Below are 22,086 nucleotides of genomic sequence, written 5' to 3' on the forward strand. Positions count from 1 at the left end.
CCCAAAGAGACTGATAATCCCTGCACTTTTTATACCGGATGCCAATTGCCCCTCAATTCATGCCCCTCAATGGGGGGCAATTCATGCAATCCCACGTGCGGCTAATAATTTTTTATTATTAGTAGATAAATAATAAAAAATTAAGCACTAACGAACACATACTTTCTGGTGATACAGTACATAAACTATATTGCAATGTAATAATATGAGAAAATACTTCCCAATGCAACCACCAAAGTCTGTAAATGATGGCTTCACAACTATAACTGGAATTGAACCTAGCTAATTCATAGCATTGTGTTGTTTTATTTACTTATAATTTATATTATATATAATTAGTTGGTAAAATGGCAAGGTAAGTAATACTTTTTTATATTGTGTCAAATATTAAATTAAATCTTATAAGAAAATAAAAATATAGCTAATTTCATTCAAACAATAAACCGTGCTGAGAAATGTCTTAATGTATGCCTTTAAAATTGTATTACAACAATATGGATTATATTAAGTAATAGGATCAGTTCCAAAAGACATTCAGAATGAATTCCAGAGCGAAGAATGAAGATGAATAAAAAAGCTGAATAGACGCCGGTACAGCACTTTACTATAACAATTAAAATTGATTGATCTCTAGCACGTTCTCTCCATGACAGCTAGTAAATATTTTGCAGTGATGGATTGCATGCCAAAAGCCGTACATGAGAGGCTTTCGACAAACTGGGCAGGTGACACTATGAAGTCATCAGCTGATCACGACAAATATTGCACCTGACCTTCAACAGTGCTAACAGCTGTGGTGTAACACTCGGGCATCACGCTTGCCTTGTACTGGGGGAAAACAATAAAGCGGTGTAAACTCAGCAAGAATTAATTAAATGTTAGTGAAAGCAAATGAACAATCCAATAAAGGCCTGTTAATAGCTAGCTTCTTCATGCAAATGAGTACCAGAACTTACTATTAAGTAGAAAGGAATGTAAATGTCGTAATCATTATTTGGAAACTATGATTCGAGAGACAGATAAATTAATTAATATGAACCTCCATGTGGTTTTGTAATGCCTCAGTTGATATATGATCTTTAGATGTAAGTTATTCGTAATTAATTAATCTTTTTGAATTTAAAAGTACTCAAATCTTCCTTCTAGACCCACTTTAGACCTGTTAACAAAAGTAGCCTACGAATATGTCGATTTTCAAACAAATACGGTACTTTAATTTTACGAACTCTTTTAATTGGGCTGAGAAACTAATGTGTTCGGTTCAGATTGTATGAAAATGTATACTTGAATAGTAAAATATGAACAGTATAGGAGAAATATACCTGTTTTCTCGTGTATATGTATGTACACAAAGAATATAAATATACACCTTTCTCGTGTTCTTTCACTGAAGCGCTTGGTAGCTCATAGTAACTAAAACATACACTATTTAGATCATTTTTTATAATGAAAAGCTAAATATTATTGAGATAGGCATTACATGGTGTAGTGACTACACACTGAGGCATTAGTAAAGGACACCAGAAATCGACTTCATGACGATCTCCAGTAAACTTTTTGAGTATATTTATTGGATATAATATGAATGCCAAAGGTCTTATTACTATACATTGACGTACGAAACAGTTGAAAAATTCCTAATATTGCTTATGGATATACGAATAACACCTACGTTTTAAAATTGTTAAAAACAACCACCCACTTTTCTAAAACATTGGGTGTGGAGCAAATACAAGCATTTAAGTAAGATAACCCGTTGAGTTACATTCAAAATTAAAGGAAAACCCAAGGAGCCAACACCAATGACTCCATGAGTACTAATTTCTGGCCAGTCTACTCAATATAGGTAGAGTTTGAAAAAGCGCAAAATAATATTTTAGATGGAGTCAACTTTATTAATCTCTCATTTTTACTTATATTTTTACTCTCAAGACTTTAAAATTCAGATTGGAGCGATAGATACGTTAATATTATCAGTCTTTTGTGTACCATATAGGCTACCCTGTATATTTTGAGAGGGGAGAAACATTCGTAGTATTGTACAATATTATACTACACCACGTTTAGTGGCATTATGGATTTAAAATATTAATTTGGTTTATTTAAGCCACTTTAAAACAAAATAATATTCTTAGTTTTTAGACTTATTTGTGTGTGTGTGTGTATAAAAATTTACATTACAACCACATAGTCTTTGCTCTTTTTAACTATTATATTGAACAATATTCGAATTATTGATATTGATTTCCTGAACAGTATTTTCCTTTTTACTTTAAATCAGTTGGTGGCAAGTCAGGTAAGTAAATCAAGAGGAAAGCATCATATTACATATTAAATACAAACCCTTATTGAAATTATAACATGTCTTTAACCCTATGTAGAATACTTGAGTTAACTTTCATTTACAGAAATGAACATTGCAGTTAAATTTATTGGTAATACCAAATACAGAATGATGTATAACTTTAGTTTGATCTAAATGTTATTTGGTACCTAATACTTTAAGTTGTATAAAATTAAAACTAAAACCATGTGAATAACGTAAAACTTTGAAATAAACACGTTACCTCATATGAAAAGGAAATAGTTTATTTTATAAAAGGAAACATCGTTTCTAAGTATCCAATAGCATAATTAATCATGGCGTTTCCTTTTATGGCTGCGCCATCGACTAGAACCTAGTGAAAGTGTCACGTTTGCTTTTACGAGGTATTAATTTAAATACAATACAATAAATGTGTTACCGGTTTATTGCTGGTGAACCGTTTAGGTTGAAAATATATTTTTAATTCAAAAATATTTTACTTCCCAATTTTTTATTAAAATATGAACATCAATGTAACTTGGTACTAACCACCATTTTAAGACAGTATTTCAATATTTGATATAACATATTTCATTAATATAAGAAATTAAATAGTTGAATATTAGTTGTTTATGAAATATTTTATATTCTCATGTATAAGACAACATTATATTGATTGGAAATAGATTTTTCCAAAAAATATGATGTGTTATATAAATGATTTATAGGAAAATTTAAACAGTGCAAGAAAAATATTTTTATTTCAAAGTATGATAAAAATGGGCACTCATGTAAGCAAAACAATTTTAGTGATAAAAACGTTAAATTAATTATAAAAATACTGCGGTAATATTTAATACACTAATTTTACTGGACAGTGAAAAATGCCTGTAGGTTTTGTAAATTTATTTTTACAGCATATTCCTTTATTTTGCCAATAAATGTTTTACAGATTCGTACTTAAATATCTGTTTGATATTTATGACTACTATTTTTATAATGTTATAACTGTAACTAATTATTTTTATGACCAGCAAATCCTATTTCTTGCTTTATATTGAAAAACTATATAGAAGGAGTATACTTTTTAGTAACAAGTAACCTTTGCAACTTAAGCCAAATAGGTCTACTAGCACGTGGACAATATATGGGCACAAGCTACTACTTCAATCAGCTCAAAGTTTGATGATAGAACTATTTTTATGGTTATAGAATAGACAAAATAAAATAAAATAAATGAATTATATAGAGAAAGAAACTATGCAGCATGTTGGATATTTGACACTGTGAGTGGGCATTATGTACATAATATTACGTCTTATGAGGGAAAGAGAACATTTTAAAACACCTGGTACGAGTGTGAATATCCCTTCACCATGGAAATCGATATCTCAAGAAATTTTGAACACCAGAGCATCAGTTGTGCACGTGAATTCTACGTACGACTATAACAAATATAATACTGTAGGGTTCTAGGAGAGTGCATAGTACCATGGATCACTGGCCGCCTATGGCAGAATAACTGTGGTCATCATGATTGTAAAGACATTGAGTGACAAAACAAGTGACATTATCAGAGTCGTCTTTCACCCAATAATAGTACCAATAACAATGTAAGCGACCACGCCGTGGAGCTACATCCTTGGCCGTATGATCTTTGAAGTCGTGCCTCCTCGCACCTCTCCCTCAGTCGTGAGTTCCTCCCATCGCACTGACAAGGACTCCAAGTGGATGGGGGCAACCACTCCTGCAATTACCATCTACACATAATCGCAATTTCAAAATATAATTCAAAATATAATTTCAAAATATATATAAAGGAGATTTAGGAATGTGTGACCATTACCAGATACGTCGTACGTTTATCTAATTACTAGAAAGTAAAATAAGTATTGAATTAACAAAACTACAATGTACCATAAAAATTAGTTTTTATTAGTTTTAATATGGTGACAAAACAGGTCTGGAAAGATATATAAACAGTTTTCTCGCACACTAAAAATTTTCCATTTATCTCGTTTGCAATAGTAGTTGGAATAATTGACATAGTAACTGGACTGAATGTGTATCACATACTTACTGGTCAAAAAAAGAGATGGCGTAGTAAAACCAGCTATTGCTATTTCCAGAACTTCCTAATGGGCTTCGATCACACAAATAAACCCTAATAAATGCTATGTTAATCAAGGTTGGATTCTTGTAATTGCGTTTTATGATTTTCTGTCCTAGTTCTCAAATAACTAGTGAGTGAATGTTTTATCTGCCTTATAATAACTTTAACTGTAATTTAAACTGTGGGGGTTTTATAAAAATATTATAATTAGTCAGCAAAATTTGATACAGTAACATTAGAGACTTCTAAATTGCGCCATTCGCTTGCTAGAGGTTCCTATTTAAACATTTAGACATAACCCCAAAATACCCCATGGGTGGGGGGGTTAAAAATTTTCTTACGTCGAAAATATCCTCGGTTGGTCATATGAATATCCCCAAAAGCAAATCACTCCATACCTATTCATAAGAAACTTAATAGAGGGGTAGGACTTTTAAGACACCCGGTATAATATACAGTATAAGGTGTACCTTGGTAGAGTAGCGTCTACTTGCCTTTTATACATCACTAGCTGTTTCCCGAGGCTTTGCACGCTTTACGTAAGCCTTGGCCATGTATTTGCACTTCTGGTTCAAGTGCATTATATTTCTAACACCGATGTAGAGTTTTCCTTGTTGTCACGATCAAGAAAATCTGTGTATGCTTATTATATAGCCATTATACACGTACATGTATTTTATTATAAATCGGTCTAACAGTCAAGCTTTGACAAACATATATTCTAATTTAGTGCCTTCAAATAGTCTTTGGAAAATTTAAATACGTAACTGTCTTGTAATTGTAGGTTATAATGTGCGGGCGCTTTATAAACTTTTATATTTTGCAGCGCCACCTCGTGGTGAGTTTTATAAATGGGTATAGCATATAAACCTTCTCCGTCGAAAAGTATATATACATTCAAATTTTCATAATGATCGGTCAAATAGTGTAATATTCCATAAAGGACAAACACACAAACATTCATTTATATAGATATATATAGATAACTGATCCTGAAGAATGTCAACTAAAGTTATTCATTATTCATCTTAAAATGGAATAATAACAAATTATCAATATCATAAGAATTCCTTAGTTTCTTACCAAAATTTAATTTTTGTATGACATTGTAAAACAGAAAAACAAATACATTACATCCCCGTTTTAACCACTATGATTGATTGATCTTTATGAGAAATTGTTAATTTTTCTTGTGAAGCCATAAGATACTCTTGTGTCAAGTTTCATATTTACTGGGCATCCCAGAGTTAAAAACCAAAATACTATTCTTGTACCCATATTCCAATAAGTTGAAAAAATATGTAGTATTTCTAAAGGTTGTATCTCCATTTCAAACGTTATCGATTCTTAATTTTCTTGAAAATATTGTTGTGTTTCTGATTAAATTGTTAGGCCAACGTCTGCTAAATTTCAAATTTCTCAGATATCGGTAATCTGAAGAATTAGTGATGAAATATGAGGGTTTTATATATAGAAATGATATCTAAGTAATATATTTAATGACCTACTAAATATTCACTAAGATCGCTAACGGATTATTCTGTGGTAACGGGACATCCACACCAGCGTTTTATTGAAGTGATAAAAACTAAATATTCATGTTGGGAGTTACGGATTTTGAACGAGCGTCAGCCCTGGCACCAGTGATGAATATATTGAATAAATAGTGCCTCTCATACTTCACGCCTTAAATTAGAATCGCCGAAGGTGAGAAATGTGATCCACGACTGAAGGGACTTGAACACGCCATAAATTCCATTCTCGATTTACGGAGAAACTTCACATCATTAAAATTCTGGCATATTACAATTTATTATATTTATTGTGGCCTCTGTCACAATTATCTCTACAGCTTAAGTACGCTTCATGGATGAAAACACAGAGTTACATAGATGACTCCTAACATTACTTATCTTGAAAGTAATCATTAGTAATTTATCGCAGGTTGATGTTTATAAATCTATCATCATGGTTAATGATTGTTAATACGTATAATATGTTTATGATTACACCAGTTTAAAATTAGGAACTATTGAATAAAGAAATAAAAACCCGATTCTTCAGATAATGTTACATCCTTATTTTGGTAATATAATATTCTACAATTAAGTCAAAATAGCAAAGACATTCTAGTAGCCCAGGCTACTGACACTTCTAGCCATTGCCCATCCTAGGACCCTCTGCGCACCGCCGAGCTACCGTTGGCATACATTGTTGCATCACATGACCTTTCACATTATAACTGCTTCCTGACCTCTAGGTGTACTGACAGTTTTTGTTTTCTATAAAATTGGCATCGAATCCAATTCTAAAATAAATTACATAAAACTTAAACATGAGTGGATTTAATATAAAACTAATAATTATTGTATCCTTCGCCTAAATAAAAACATTACGTTTATATAAATAAAAATTAATTTTTTTACTAAAGAAAAACTTGTTCTAAAAAATAAAAAAATCATGTTTATTATGCAGTCTGATTCCACCAATATTAAGAGTCAAAGCCTAAAAATAAAAGCCGTTTTAATTAATATTATACTCTGAAACTTGTCCCTGCAGCTAAATGAGCAAAACATGATGTATTGGTAAGGGGTCATTGAAATATAATTGTAAGATCTCAATCACATTTGAACATACGGGGGGAGCCGTGAATGGAGGTATTGAATCAAACTATTGTTCCAAGTATTTCTATTGGGTAGACCCTGCCCAAATATAGCTTAAATAATCTACGGCGTATGTGTTAACACTTGAGTGATACTTATCATATGAGGAGCCAAGAGGTTTAACCCTACGGTAATAATAAATTTTACCAACACTATTCTGGGATCATTAATATTAAAGGTATCTTAAAGAAGCATAAAAAATGTATTGTGTTGATTCCTAGGTGATGGTCCAATTTGTGTTAACTATTTACAACCATAGGGGAAACTATAGATATAGGCAGTGAATTAAATATATTAAATATAAGATTTAATATAGGCTTCTATGTACATCTCAATATTACAATCTCCTGAAAATTTACATATTCCTTGGTTTGTACCTTAACTCGTGAGTTTACAGCCTACAAAGTACACTTTCAGGCTGAAATATTTAAAATAAAAATGTTCTTGGACTTTTTTGAGTAAGAATCACTAAACTCTCGCCTTAGTGAAATTGTAAATGAACATTATTTTTGTTTTTTGTAATATTGAATTGATAATTAATGCGTTTAGACCTAATGAGGATTGATTTAGTGTAAGAAAGCATGGAAATTTACCATAAGAGAATACAATTTATCTTAATTTACCACTCAAATGTATTTTTTTTCTTGTTCCAAAATTGTAAGTATAGGATTAATGTCTAGTAACCTTAACATTCAAACACACACACACACACACACACACACACACACACACACACACACACACACACACACACACACACACACACACACACACTTGCTTTTGTAGTCATGAAGACTTTATATACTGAATAAACAATTTAATGTAAACTGAAGCCGTGTACTTTGATGTTGTACCGATTTAAGCACCATCACTGGAACAATCAAAGCTAGTTTTTTTATATCAAAAACTAATATGTATTCTCAAAAAAATTATTGAAATACTAAAATTTAAAGTTTACTTTAAAAAATCATCTATATTATGCATGACGGTTAATCACATCGTTAAAATTGTTTTTAAATAAAATATTAATATATTTAACAAACTCTAATAGCTACATTTTATGAAATAAAATCTGTTATTTCCTCTTAACTGATTAAAAAACTCCGTAAACATATCAAATATTTATTTAATAATATGTTTCTTTATTTTATATTCTAAATACAAAAAAATTATTTATATAACATAAATATTAATCACCTAAAGTTAATTAAAGCTTTAAAGCGCCTGTAATTCGTGCTAAATATATAACTTTTCATGTATGAACTGTTTATTGCAGACAGCTCATTGCAGGCATTAGAGCCATATCAACAAAAGCTACCCGAGGATAGCACAATTATAGAGTTATACTCCTCATTACATAGAAGAAATAAGATAACGCATGAGCACGCTTGGTATTATATAGTCAAATCTAATGATAAAACTGATTATAACATAATGAAAATAGAAACATTCTGTAAGCAATTTAAAAATAATTAACATAACTTAGCTATTATATTTGTATTTTTTATTTGATTTTAATAAAATAAAAATCAAACAAAGGAAATGATAAGAAAACAAATTTAAGTTTTACTGTGGTGTGGACATTGTAAATAAGTTCATTTATAAAAGCATTGGAATACAAAACCTCTGGTTATTGCTATTTTAATTTAATGGTAATGGTAATGTTGGTAAAGCAATATTTTACTAGAAGATATTTCTAAGTTTATAAAAATATTATTTAATTTAGCTTGATATCTTCATACTGACCTCAGTTTGGGAACTGCTGTAACCCCCCGTTTATTTCTTAATGCAATTAGTAGTCCCCTTCAGTATTGCTGGTATTGTAGACAATTTATTACAGGCAGATTTTTAATCAATAACGTAATCTGTACATATTTTATTGTATTTTAAAATTTGCAGTCTATAAATAGAATAATTATACCCAACTTGGTTTAATGAGAAATTCGTATACCCAGGGAAGCTATCTTGCTATCAAAATATTAGATTGCACATATTGTAAATAAATAGCAATATTCCAAAATCTTACTCGTATAATATTTATAAATATAGAATTAAAAACCTAACGAGGGATGTGATAAAAATGTACAGTTTCTTTAACATCTACTAATATACTTTATTGTTTAAAGAAACGAAAAAAAACAATAAACTAACTAACTTGTTATTACAACTAACTTAATTAGTTACTAATTAAAACTAACTTATGTGAGATAGGAATTATTTGTAACAATTTCTTCACATGTAGATCAATAGTTATTTTACTCAATTCTATGTTTTCCTGGAAAAACCTTTAAAATATATAAATTATTAGGATTTAAGAGGGGTGTATAATAATTTTCCTTCATAAAACATTATATTATTCCTTGAATAACATTTACTGCTCTTTGGTCATCTGATAATTAATTAAAGATCCTAGTATTGCGGATATTATTTTCAATACTATATTTTAGCATAGTGTACAATGTTTATATAAAATAAGGGAAGGGACTGTTCAAGGTTTTGAACACACTTTATTATACCTTATTGTATTAGAAATGTAGCCTCGAAATGTTTTTTATATAAATATACAATAATAATAATAACACTTTTTATATATCTTATTGTACAATAAAACGTATACAAAGTGTTAAAACGATTATTATTGTATACCTTATTATACTCCAATATGTCATTATTTAATATTTTTGCAGTATAAATTCTCGTAATTACTTGCAAATATTATAGTTCAGCTACAAACCACCCATAAACTTAAAATACCCAATCTTATTAGCTCTCATGAAGATACTAAAAGGAAGGAAATTTTTATCTGCATTATAAAATAAGCTTGTTTAATTCCTTACAGCATCTAAACCACTTAAGTCTATTATCACTAAAAGTCTCCGTCAAAAATCCTATCTGTGCACTCTGTGGTATTTTAAGGAGTTTACTTAAAAAGGAGGAGTACGGACGTCCCCCTCATAGAAAAGTGCATACTCTAGGGTAGTTCATCACGAGGTAATAGTTCACCACTAAAAATTTCTTTGTCAGCATATTTTTGTAATTAAGCATCAATCATATTTTTGAATTCCTTTAAACTTAAGCTCCTTAATGGGGATTACTCTTTATTTGACGTAAAAATAGCAATATGAGACTTTCTGTTAGTAATTTGTTCTGCCCGTATCAGGATACTGTCTATCAGGAGCAGGACAACGACCGTTGACGGAAGAGAGGCCATCAAGGGACTGGTCAGAATTGGAGGAAGTAAAAGTGAGTTCTTCTACTAGAATTATCTAATAGAATAGAATAGAATAGAATAGAAATATATTTATTTCCTCAAAATAAAATAAACATTTACAAGTTATTCATTTTTTACATAGAAAAATTCAAAACTAAAACTCAAATGTCTTGTTGCCAGGTTTTTTTAGGCTACATAAGTCCTACTTAAAAATAAACTTAAATTCAATTAAACGCCAGTTTAATTTATAGTTTTTAAAACAAAATAAAAATATGATATTAATATATATGAGGAAATAATAGGGCCTCCAAGGCTAAGCCCTGTTTGGAGGTTCCATCAATGTATTTTTTTACAAATGGTTTATCCAGCTTCAGAATTACAAAAACATAAAAATTCAACTTCTCACTCATAAACAATCAAAACAAAACACGCATCTATTTAATATGGTTTAAATTGTGCCATATAATGTAAAATAAAATAACTCCTTGTAAAATATACATTCACACACACATATCCATATAAACATACATACACACATACATACATATATACATATAACAATAAAATAATATTAATACAGCTACTACGAATATTGAAATATAAGAAATCGAACAATTAAATAACAATACCCTGCTTGCAATTTTTGCTACTACAACTTTAATTTACTCATCCAGGAATCTCTAGCAGTGTTTTAATCTCTTTTATACTAAATAGCCAATTTTTAAGTCTTTTTACGAATATATATTTACATTTTTAGAAGTTTTAATACTCTCCGGTAATTTATTATAAATCCTAGGGGCAACGAAAATATAGGATTTCGTAAAAAAGGTTGTACAAGGTTTTGGGACAAAAAATGCATTCCTATTCCTAAGTCTATGCTTGTATGTATTATTATCTCGAGGCATGCTACCATTCTTTTTATAGAAAAGTTTCATTACATTGTAGACAAACAAGTACTGTAATGGAAGTATTTTTAAATGTTCAAAAAAGAGGACGTGAAAACTCAGTTCTATTTTTAAAGGATATTAATCTTATGAAATGTTTTTGCAGAATGTATAATGGCTTAATGTTTGAAAAATATGTCCCTCCCCAAAAAACTATTCCATATTCTAATCTACTTTGGACCAAAGCAAAATATAACATTCGTAACAATGTTTTCATTACACATTTCTCGTAAAAAAATAAAAGTATCTCAAAATATTGTTTAAATTGTTTTTTAATTTATTGATATAATTTTCCAGTTTATTCTTTCGTCAAGATTAATTCCTAAATACTTAATGTATTCCGCTCTTTCCACAACAGCACATTTACCCGTCCCACAAACTCCCTGGTAAATAAGACAGTTTAGCACACTTATATTCCAGATTAATATCAAAAAATAATGTTCTTCTTTACATTAAAATTTACGTACTTGGTTTTCTCTGCACTTAATAGCATATTATTATTGGTAAACCACCATTGAATTGCCTTAAGATCGTTTTGCATTGACGATTGAACCAGATCCCAACTTCTACCAACATAGCAAAGGCAGTGTCATCGGCAAATGATGTAACTTTTCCTTGAAATCTGGCATTACATAGATCATTTATATAAATTATGAAAAGGGTTGCTCCCAGAACAGAGCCCTGAGGAACCCCTTGCTTTATTATAACCCATTTCACTGATGTACGAATTTATTTTAACACACTGTTTTTCTTTCTAGTAAATAACTCCTAAACCATTTAAGACTAACACCCCTTATTCCACTTTTATACAATTTGTCTAACAGAATACCATGATCAACAGTGTCGAAAGCCTTTCTTATATCTAAAAACAACCCACTGACACATTTGTTTTCATTGATTCCATTATAGATATCAGTTATAAAAATTTGACACAGCACTTTCAGTATTCATCCCTTCCCTGAAAAACCAAATTGATTCATGCTAAAGAAATTGTTGTTTTTCTAAAAACTTAACCAATCTTTGCTTCATAATCTTTTCGTATACTTTAGAAAAACATGAAAGCAAAGATATAGGCCTGAAGTTACTGCATTTTTTATTCGAGCCTGTTTTGTATATGGGTATGACTACTGCAGTTTTCAGACGCTCAGGAAAAACCCCAGTCTGAAAACTTAAATTAATTAAATAAGTTAGAATTTGTAATATATTACAAAAACCTGTTTTAATAAAAAAAGAACTAATTCCATCCATTCCTGGAGCTGTATTATTTTTTAGAGATTTTATTACACTTTCAACATTCTGTGGTAAGACGGGATAGATAAATATTGAACTCAGTTGGTTGGTTACCGGAAAATAGTCTTTCAATATCAGCGAAGAGAACCCAATAGGCGGAGTATTGCCTAAATCGAGATTGTCTACTATATTGAGAAAATATGAATTAAATTCGTTTGCCACTATTCTACAGTCTTGTTCAATCCTATCGCCCACCTCTAAACACACTATCCTATTATTTTCTTTCTTTTGTCCAGTCACTTCATTAACAATTATCCAAGTAGCTCTAGAATTACCCTTACATTTATCAAATTTATTAAAATAATATTCGTTTTTTACTTTTCTAATTTCCTTTTGCAAATCATTCCTAAATCTTAAGTAATATTTATTTAATTTTTCGTTACTCGGGTGTCTTTTTAAAATTTTAAAAAGTAAATTCCTTCTCTTTATTTTGAAGCAGAGTGAGCTTCAAAATAAAGTAATCTTCAGTAACTATACACTCCTACATTCAAAACGAAATAACGTTATTCTCAAGAACAAATGTCTTAGAACCATATTCATATCCTCATTCTTAGCATTATTCTGAAAGCTAATATCTTCTTCTATGGACCTTTATGTTCATATTATCATTTTCAACTTCAACACAACTCTGACTAAAGGAGAGATATCACATTATACAGAGATATCTACCGGACGTATCTATCTCAATGTATTACGCCAGGATACTCACTATTTCGTGATGGTGAACAGTTGATTTAACTGGACAAAAGAACTATCTGAGTTTCAAAACTATAAAGTACCGTTACGGCATACCTCATTAGTGTTGATTAAATAAAACAACTGATCCTGTATTGCATATAACACCATAATAAATAACATAGTAAAAGTTCCATTCTCTCATATATACACGTCATTCGACTACTACTCGCTCGTTTGTTTCATATACTTTCCATACAACCTTCGTGCTTGTGCGAATCATCATTAACTCCTCATATTTATTCAAAAGCTATGCAAGTTTAAACAACGCACATTCAGTCGAACACACTTCAGACCGAACCGTAGAATACAGCCGTTGAATACAGTATTTCTCACCAAACTTTAATACATGCAAACCTTAATCGCCTTCAAAAATAAATATACTTTAAAGCCACGACTACCTTTACTGCTAGTAAAATACCTTATTAGAAACAAATTTATACCGATTACTATTTGTTTGAGTTTTCGATAGAAAAGTGGATGTAGCCGCAGGAAAATAATGTTTTCGCAGAAATGTGTCCTTTTCAAATATGGCCAGAAATATGTCTGTGTTTCAAAATATATATGTACGTTTTATCACACATAGGATGTCCGGACTTTCAATCAATTTAATTTAAAATTTTGAGAGATAAGAGGTGATCATACTCATTTTAAGATTATTATGAGCTAGGAATACCTATGGTCAATGCACTTTTCATGCAATCAACTGGCTTCATAATGTAGCACCGATATTAATAGTTAAAAACTTTCACTTCTATTAAATTTAAGGAACAATACATAAACAAATATATCTTCCACCTCAGATTCTTTCTTTTCATACTTTCATACTTTTAAAATTCTTGAGACATAAAAACTAAGGAAAACTTATGTCAATTGAAACTGTTTAATAATTTTGAATCATGTTGTGAAATTCTGAGCACAGGATTTCTTAAAAATTTAAAGGCAACTAAATTGAATAGTTTGATTGAAGAATACTTTGTTTATGAAATGTAATGTTACATCGAAGAAGAGGTTAGATTTTAATCCTTGAAAAGAAGTGCTTTACATTTTAACGTATAACGAAGGCATATTTCCAAAATCTTATCATCCAATTAAGTATATATAACTAAATCAACCAATGTATTTGAAATCTACATACAATTATTGTTATACATATTAGGTGAAGCGGGAAAATCTTCGTAAGACAACTAGATGAAGGGACTCACCACTTTAAGAGTCCGTATATTAACTGACTCTGAATTGAGAGTGTCACCTTTGAAAATTTAATTTGAGAGAACATTATCATTCCAAATTTTTAAATATTTAAATAACATCCCATCACAACCTGCACCAACATTAGTGCAGCTAACAAACGATGCTATCTCAGGAAACATTAATCTATTGATATAAAAACCACGTTGTGCATTTATACGCTATGGGATCATGGACCATTCTGGACATGGAGGTTCCAGACCAAATTTATTTTTCCTAAATGCAAGAATTTTACTGTACTAGGGTGTTCGATGTAGATTTTTGGGAAGAAATGTTAGCTGAAGATATGCTTCAGAATAAGACTTTTGGAGTTTACAGAAGAATATTCAGAGGTTAGACATGTTAAAATCACAGGGTTTCGAGTATATGGATTGACAAAAGGCCAATAAACCTCATAGGACAATGCCAGTTAGTCGTAGACGACTTCAAAATATGTAAGCAACTAGAATCCAGGCATCTTGTAAGGATATTCTGTCTTGTAAGAGAGTCCAACGTAATATATCAACATATGTAAGGCATTCAGAAGTTTGAGTCTTTCATTGATTCAGGTTATTTAGTCTCAAAGATGGAAGCAACAATAGTCCAGGTCATAGAGATTTAAAATTTGCATTAATATTCAGGAATACTACAGACTTTTAAGAGTAATTCACTCGCTTCAACACCCTTAGATAGTGAAAACAATTTCAAGAGTGAGAGTGCTCAAGTATTTACTCAGTGGCAGTATAAAGTTTGAAAACCATTTGGTTGCGGCGACCCCTTGGAGTCAACAGCAAACCGGGAATAAATGTGCTCAAATCCATTTCAATATTGAACACATTTACTAAAAGAGGTTACGCTTCCAATTTGAAAATATTAGCTATTAAACTAAGCCGGTAAAAATTTACTGCTAAATTGCAAGTTAAATATTTACAATGCAATTGCTCTTGTATTACATTACATATACTGTATGATGAATAAGAGTATGGAACAGTTAATTAAGAAGTTAGTTTGTGATTTTTGATAAGGTTTTATTATTTTTATTAGTATTTTTTACACTGTACACTAGGAAATATTTGCAGAATGGAATCTGCGGACTATCAGTTAGGTTTAAATATATTGCATATAATTGATAGCAAAACCTGATCGATAAATATTCTTTTAACAGATCTTCTCATTTTCATTTACGTTATTGTATCATGAAAAATATTTGGATTCGCGATAAAACAAAAGCAATTATTTTATTAAGATGAAATGTAAATTTGAACACTAAATCTTCTTTGCCAGTTTTCATTGCCTTTTTCGATCCTCCTCGGAGGGTGGAAGCGATCGGAGGTAATCAAGAGCTTTCTGGATGGCCACAGGTACCGGTGGAGGGGTTGGAATAAGATCGCTCTGCGGCTGGTAACCATTCTCGTCGGCGGTGTACGTGAAGACTACAGGATTACCATCCTCCCCTAGGTAGGAATAGGATCCAGTGATAACCAGTGCTTCGTTATCTGTTCCAACGTCCTTCAGGTATCCGTTGGCCTGGGAGGCGATCCCGTTCTCTGTCTCGAAACTGAAAAAATCAAAACATGTTGTAAATGAAAAAGGAAACATTTATGGGGCGTTGAGAATGATCATAGATGTATTATAACCGATAAATAGTGGGAAGGAGTCCTAGTTAAAGGAAAACTTTCATATTAATGTTCATTTTTATCGAAAATTTAAATATCATTAACACAAAAGCTTATTTAATCTAAAATGTGAAATGTAGAAGTCATAAATATACCTATTTCCGACTAAGTGAAGGGTTCATTTATTGATAAATTTTTATTTTAGGAATATTTTCATTTTTGGTTAATTATGGTCTCAACATGCAGAATTAATATTATTTTAATTTTTATGTTGTATATACAATATTATAAAAATGATGATGTATTACATGTTGTATAGGGTAGTGAACTCACTCACCGCAGTAGGCTTTATCTTATTTCCACCAAACCCGACATGGTTTATGTATTTTACAAGTTGTATTGATCCCAACCCTATTGTTTGCTGGTCACAAATGTCTTAAAGCTATTGTTACCCAAACTTATTAAATTTACGAATATAAATCTTTTAATTTATTGCAATTTTATTTTACTTAACGGATATGCTCAATACATATTACTAGGCAAATTTAAATAATTTTAAATAATATTATTAAGGTATTTAATATTTCCGGAAATTTCATAGAGACAGTTATTGAATTATGTTTAATGTTACTGGTGTAGAGGTATCTCTTTTTAAAAGATTTAAAATACTAAAATACTATATGAAAAGCAGCGCATTTTACGCAATCCTTCCCGATTAAATTATTTTGGATTAATCGATAGAGGAAGACAAACAGACCCAAATTATGAAGCAATATTAATATATAAATCGCAATCGTTTGAGATAAATGAGTGAAGATAAAATGAGTTTCCGCAACTTTATGATCATAAACACCAATTTTGTTGGCACACAATAACGTCTGACCAAAATCATCTAGGAAGGTCAGGTTGGAATTTACGAGTTGTTTGCAACAATCATCTAAGGATCTATGGCATAGATGGGTCAACAGGCCGGGTCACGGGTTAACTATTCACCGCATAAGGTGACCATCTGTGTGAACATCACACCCTGAGTTGTCCGCACCTGCTTGCAACAGTGAACAGGTGGAGGCCCGAGGCAGGCATTTCTCACTTATTCAATCATGGTTAGTCTGACTAATATACGTTCCATGGATTTACACTGGTACTTGTTTGAGTAAGAATGAGTTGATGATTTACACGCTAACAGTAATTACTTTGTGAAATACTACAGTGATAACTCTCATGTGGATAGGTAGGAGGCCTAATATTTAATCTCCTGACCACATGATGATGGCCAAATATATTATTGTGTTATAAGCTCAAAAAGACATGAAATTAAACTAAAACGTAGATATCTCACTACAGTTAAACTAGAACCTATTATCAAAATACCTTGTATATTAGTGTAACATATAATATACTTTCGGTCATAACACTAGACCTAGACGCAAAATTGCGTTATCAACAATACTTCCAGTGAATATATTGCCCCAGCACATTAACTTTGGCCTTATCGTGTTACCGTATTTAGATTGCTTAGATATGATGAGTAGTAATACTAAATTTCTCCTTATATCATTATTACTATTGAACTTTAAAAAAATTGAAATACTTTAAAAAAATCAAGATTTTTTTATAGTTTATTAAAACCTTAATTTAATTATCTATTTATAATACACTAAGAGCGCAACTACCACAATTTGATGCGGCGAAGCCTATTTTGAATAATCTAAATTTCTGATAAGGCGGACCGAAATGAAACACTTTGTTGGTTTTAATATGTAAAAACACATCAGCGGCATTGCGTAAACACGTACACGCCTACAGTAGGGTATTCTAAATTATCTTTACAAAAACTAGTCATTTATGTGTATAAATCTAAATAACCATTAATATTAAATGTATATTCTTCCTTATAACAAATATAACAGTTCATTATTTCCGACAAACACTATGAGTTACAATGTTTTACTTCTACATTCACCACTTATTCATATTGTTATACCAACCAACTTATTAGTGTGTTCCTTGCTCCACAGGCTTTAATGTCAAATTATATATTATTATATGGATATTATGGAACCTTTAACTACTAGGCAATGTATGTTTTAAAGTTATTTCCATACAATATTGACAATTTAAGATTGTTTTACGTTCAAAATTAAAGAGTTCAGTCGTTCTGTATTCAGTCATATTTTAACAGTCATAAATAATAAATCTCCAAAGAAACCAGAAGCTATCTGTCTAACGAACGTTATAGCGCCGAGTAAGTCGTAAAGTCCTCTTATACATTAAAATAGGCTTTAGTTTTTATGTTTTTTTTTTTTTTTTTTTTTTTTTTTTTTTTTTATATAAGATGAAGAAATCCGTAATTACACTTAATCCTAAAATGATCTTTGCGCTACTTCCACGGTGGCAGGATATTGAGAAAAATGATCGTTTGGGGGTAGGGCCCACCTTCTGTCGAGATTATATGATGAAGGTTATCGGGTATATCTGTCATTCCACCTGGAATTGGAGGCTAGATCTGCTCCAGCCTCCTCCAGTCCAAGCGGAGAAAGAAAAGTAATTCCTCAGTCCTTTTTGCCCCAATATCTTGACATACGCGGTTAGTGGTTGCCACTGCTGGACATCCATTGGGGTGCGCAGATTTATGCGACATCTTTCCTGTACTAAATATAAGTTATAGTGACTGGTTTAAACTAGCCATAAGTAACTCCTCTGGTGATACAGATTTAGTTAAATTGACTTCTATAGCTTGGAAACAAAGCCGGTACCTACTAGTGAAAGTGATTCACCTATGAGTAGATTTTTCTAACTCAATAATCATGGCTACTATATAAACTTACCCATAGTTGAAATTTCCATCGTAATTCAGTTCTTGTGCCTGTTTGAGTATGAGGATTTGCTTAGGGGCTGCAGAACCCTGTTGGACAGGTGCGGCAGACTGGGGGCGGCTATACTGAGGAGCGGCAGCCTGGGGACGGCCACCAAACTGAGGTGCGGCCAGAGAGCAGCCGACCACCGCCAACAAAATAGTCTGGGAATATTTTCACAACATAAATACAGGCCTGGTTCATATCCTATACCTCAACTACAGCAAAGTAATACACTTTAGAAATGGTTGTTTGATGTATCGTTAATATTGACAGTGTGTGCCATATTAGTTTATTATCATAATCCAATTATTGATCTTCAATTGGTTTTATTGAAATCTTTTAAAAATCGAAAGGTCTCCATTAAGACGAGTATGAATAAATAATTATTGGCATAATAATGTTTCCATTAGTTGTATAGTACAATTATATAATGTTCAATTTATTTATATTATCGTATCTGTCAACCAAGTTCATGCTTTTAATAGATCATATCTTGAGTCAACTTGTGGTTTCGTGAACATGATATGCAAGTACTCGTAAGTACACTAACAAAAAGAATAATATATCATGCAAGCCTGTATACAATACATATGGATGTAAAAAGTGTCGACATTTAAACCCGTAATTACTGATATAAATGTAATGGATAAAAGAATAAGTCTTTTCTATGTATACCTATTGTAAACAATTTATAGCTTTTTATATCCTCAATCTTAATGATATAAAAGTTATAAAACGTTAGAAATGTGTGCATTTAATTGATTATCTATCTAATTTTGTTTTTATATATATATATATATATATATTTGGACTATTAAAACATTGAAATCGTTTTGTGATGAGTATTATTGCCAAGAACATAGAATGCTGTTTATGAAAATAACAATACAATTATATGCTACACAAAGAACATAGTATGAAAGAAAATAAAACAATGCACATTCGTATATTTCTTTATGCTGTGTCACGTCAGAGTTATCTTGGCAACTGCTAAATCTGGGAGTAGTCTATCCGCCTACCTACATGTTCCGAACACACTTTTACCGATGGGCTTGTCGGTCACGTAGACAAATATACGTCAGCGAAGGTCGCTGTCCAAACATAGGCCAAGCAGTCTATTAATTTTGGGTCTTGAGCAAGACTGTTTCTAAGCCTTTACTATTTGAAGTTAGAGCAAGCTAGTCTTACGTTAATAAGTTGTTGATTTACATTTGCTTTGGTAAATAATAGCTATATCACACCTCATACTAGACAGTCTTGTATTTTACATGAACTGATGTAGGTCAGTACGTTAAGATTATTAATAAATACTCAGCATAGCGTTTTATGTAACGAAAAAACGAAAATGTCCAATAACAAAAATTGTTTTTACTATCATTGACTTTATAAATATTAAACCAAAAACTCCTTGATGTAGCAAGCAAACAACAATTTTTATTTACATACATGATAATCATATAAAAGTTAAATATATGGGTAACGTTTTCAACTTCAGTTAGGAGCTTTCTATTTTTTGTAAATGAAGGAAGAAAGATACATAACTTGAAGTTATTATAAACATACGAGTATGTTAACCCTATTTCAAAATGAATCAAATATGACCATGAATGAGCTAAATTACAACAGTAACAATAAAGATTTCTTAATATGTTTTTTACTTGAATGCCTATTGAGTTTACATTTTATGTTTATGAATGATATTTATTTGGAATCTATATACTCATCTATAAATACAAATTCATTTAATAATAAGTTTTATATTTTATTTGGATAATCAATCACAATTTATACAAAACATATTTAGGTAACATGTATAATAATTGTACTTTTACTCCTTAGAACATACGCAGAAAATAGTGACAGAAAAGATAGATTTAAGATTAAGTACACACTTTTTATGATAATACTGTAAAGGGAAGTCTTTAAATCTAGAAACGATAACACCATTCTCGGAACACCAAAAATATATTTTGTTTGAATAAAAAAGCCAATCAGATTTAAAAATTCGGTAGTTCCAAAACAAGATCAAAATATTGGCGATAATTATATTTGTATAATTCTTCTGGTTTTGGTGACTCTACAGGACATTTCGTATTATATGGAAAACTCTTTTTGCCAAATGCTTCTCCTTATATAAAATATTCATTATGCCAAGTAAAGTATTTAAAAGAATTGCTTTAACTAAATTTTACAGCGATACTAAACTAATAGGACAAAGTCTTAAAATCTTTGTCTGAGATTTGTATTACCTATAACACAATTTTTACACATATTTACATTTTATAATTTCAATCAATATTAATTATTTTTCTTTTATTTTCAGTTCAATTAAATAACAACAAATCAGTTAATTTTTAAACAATTCTATGATTGTTATGATTAGGCATTGCATAAAAGCAAGGACGTTCATTGAATGTGAGTTCATATTGAGTTACAATCATAATATTAATAATTAAAAGTTACTAAGTTTTAAATAATTTTCTGTTTATTGCCTAATTAGTTAGCATTATTTTATTGTTACCATAGTAGTTAACAAACAATATAAGGTACTTACTAAGGTACTCATTATATCCGACAAGACAATCCCAATGCGAGTGATTAGCGGACACAAATGACTGTATTTATAAGAGCGTTGTCTGCCCCCCTCTTGGGCCAATATTTTCAAACTTTAGGGCTCTCAGCCCGGGCCAGGCTACCCCCTCCACCGCCAGAGGTCGCGTCGCACCTCATCATGCTTTGATAGCAATATTTCGACAGAGGTTTTAATCTTGATTTACCACCCGAGGCTCCTTTTCGTATTTCACGTGAGTCTCTGGATACTGTATAATTAAATTATAAATTACGTGACCACGAAACTCCGAAGTGATTCAAAATGGTTTATTATTGGAACGTTTATTCACTATTAGGTACGGTATGCTCCGATGTCAAGTTTTACTGAGGAATAATGCATGGTTAATATATAATATCAGTTGTCGGTGAATTATTCATAAGGTGGTGCTCAGATATTCAGATTGAACAAAAATGTTAAAAGTTATTGAAACTATACAAATTAAAACGTAAAATAGTTCCCAACGATATGTCTTTTACATTTGATAACATCCAAGGAATTTTGTCTTTAGTA

General features: G+C 30.9%; 1 protein-coding gene across 1 annotated transcript; it reads right to left on the reverse strand.

Annotated features, from left to right (window-relative positions):
* Positions 1-15,498: 15,498 nt before the first annotated feature.
* Positions 15,499-21,606, reverse strand: LOC124357570 (endocuticle structural glycoprotein SgAbd-3-like). The gene is made up of 3 exons (XM_046809486.1): positions 21,520-21,606; positions 18,936-19,126; positions 15,499-16,049 (listed from the first exon to the last, which is right to left on the reverse strand). The coding sequence occupies exons 1-3, from the start codon at positions 21,529-21,531 to the stop codon at positions 15,779-15,781; spliced, it is 474 nt and encodes a 157-aa protein (XP_046665442.1). The 5' UTR covers positions 21,532-21,606; the 3' UTR covers positions 15,499-15,778.
* Between the last annotated feature and the right edge of the window lie 480 nt (positions 21,607-22,086).

Source organism: Homalodisca vitripennis, chromosome 3, assembly GCF_021130785.1.
Source record: "Homalodisca vitripennis isolate AUS2020 chromosome 3, UT_GWSS_2.1, whole genome shotgun sequence".
Classification (NCBI taxonomy): domain Eukaryota; kingdom Metazoa; phylum Arthropoda; class Insecta; order Hemiptera; family Cicadellidae; genus Homalodisca; species Homalodisca vitripennis.

Bases quoted from the DNA above. Each gene is read 5' to 3' on its own strand.
- LOC124357570 (XM_046809486.1), bottom strand. The intron at 16,050-18,935 runs GTAAGTTTATAT...TGATTTTTTCAG, and splicing joins GATGGAAATTTCAACTATGG to TTTCGAGACAGAGAACGGGA.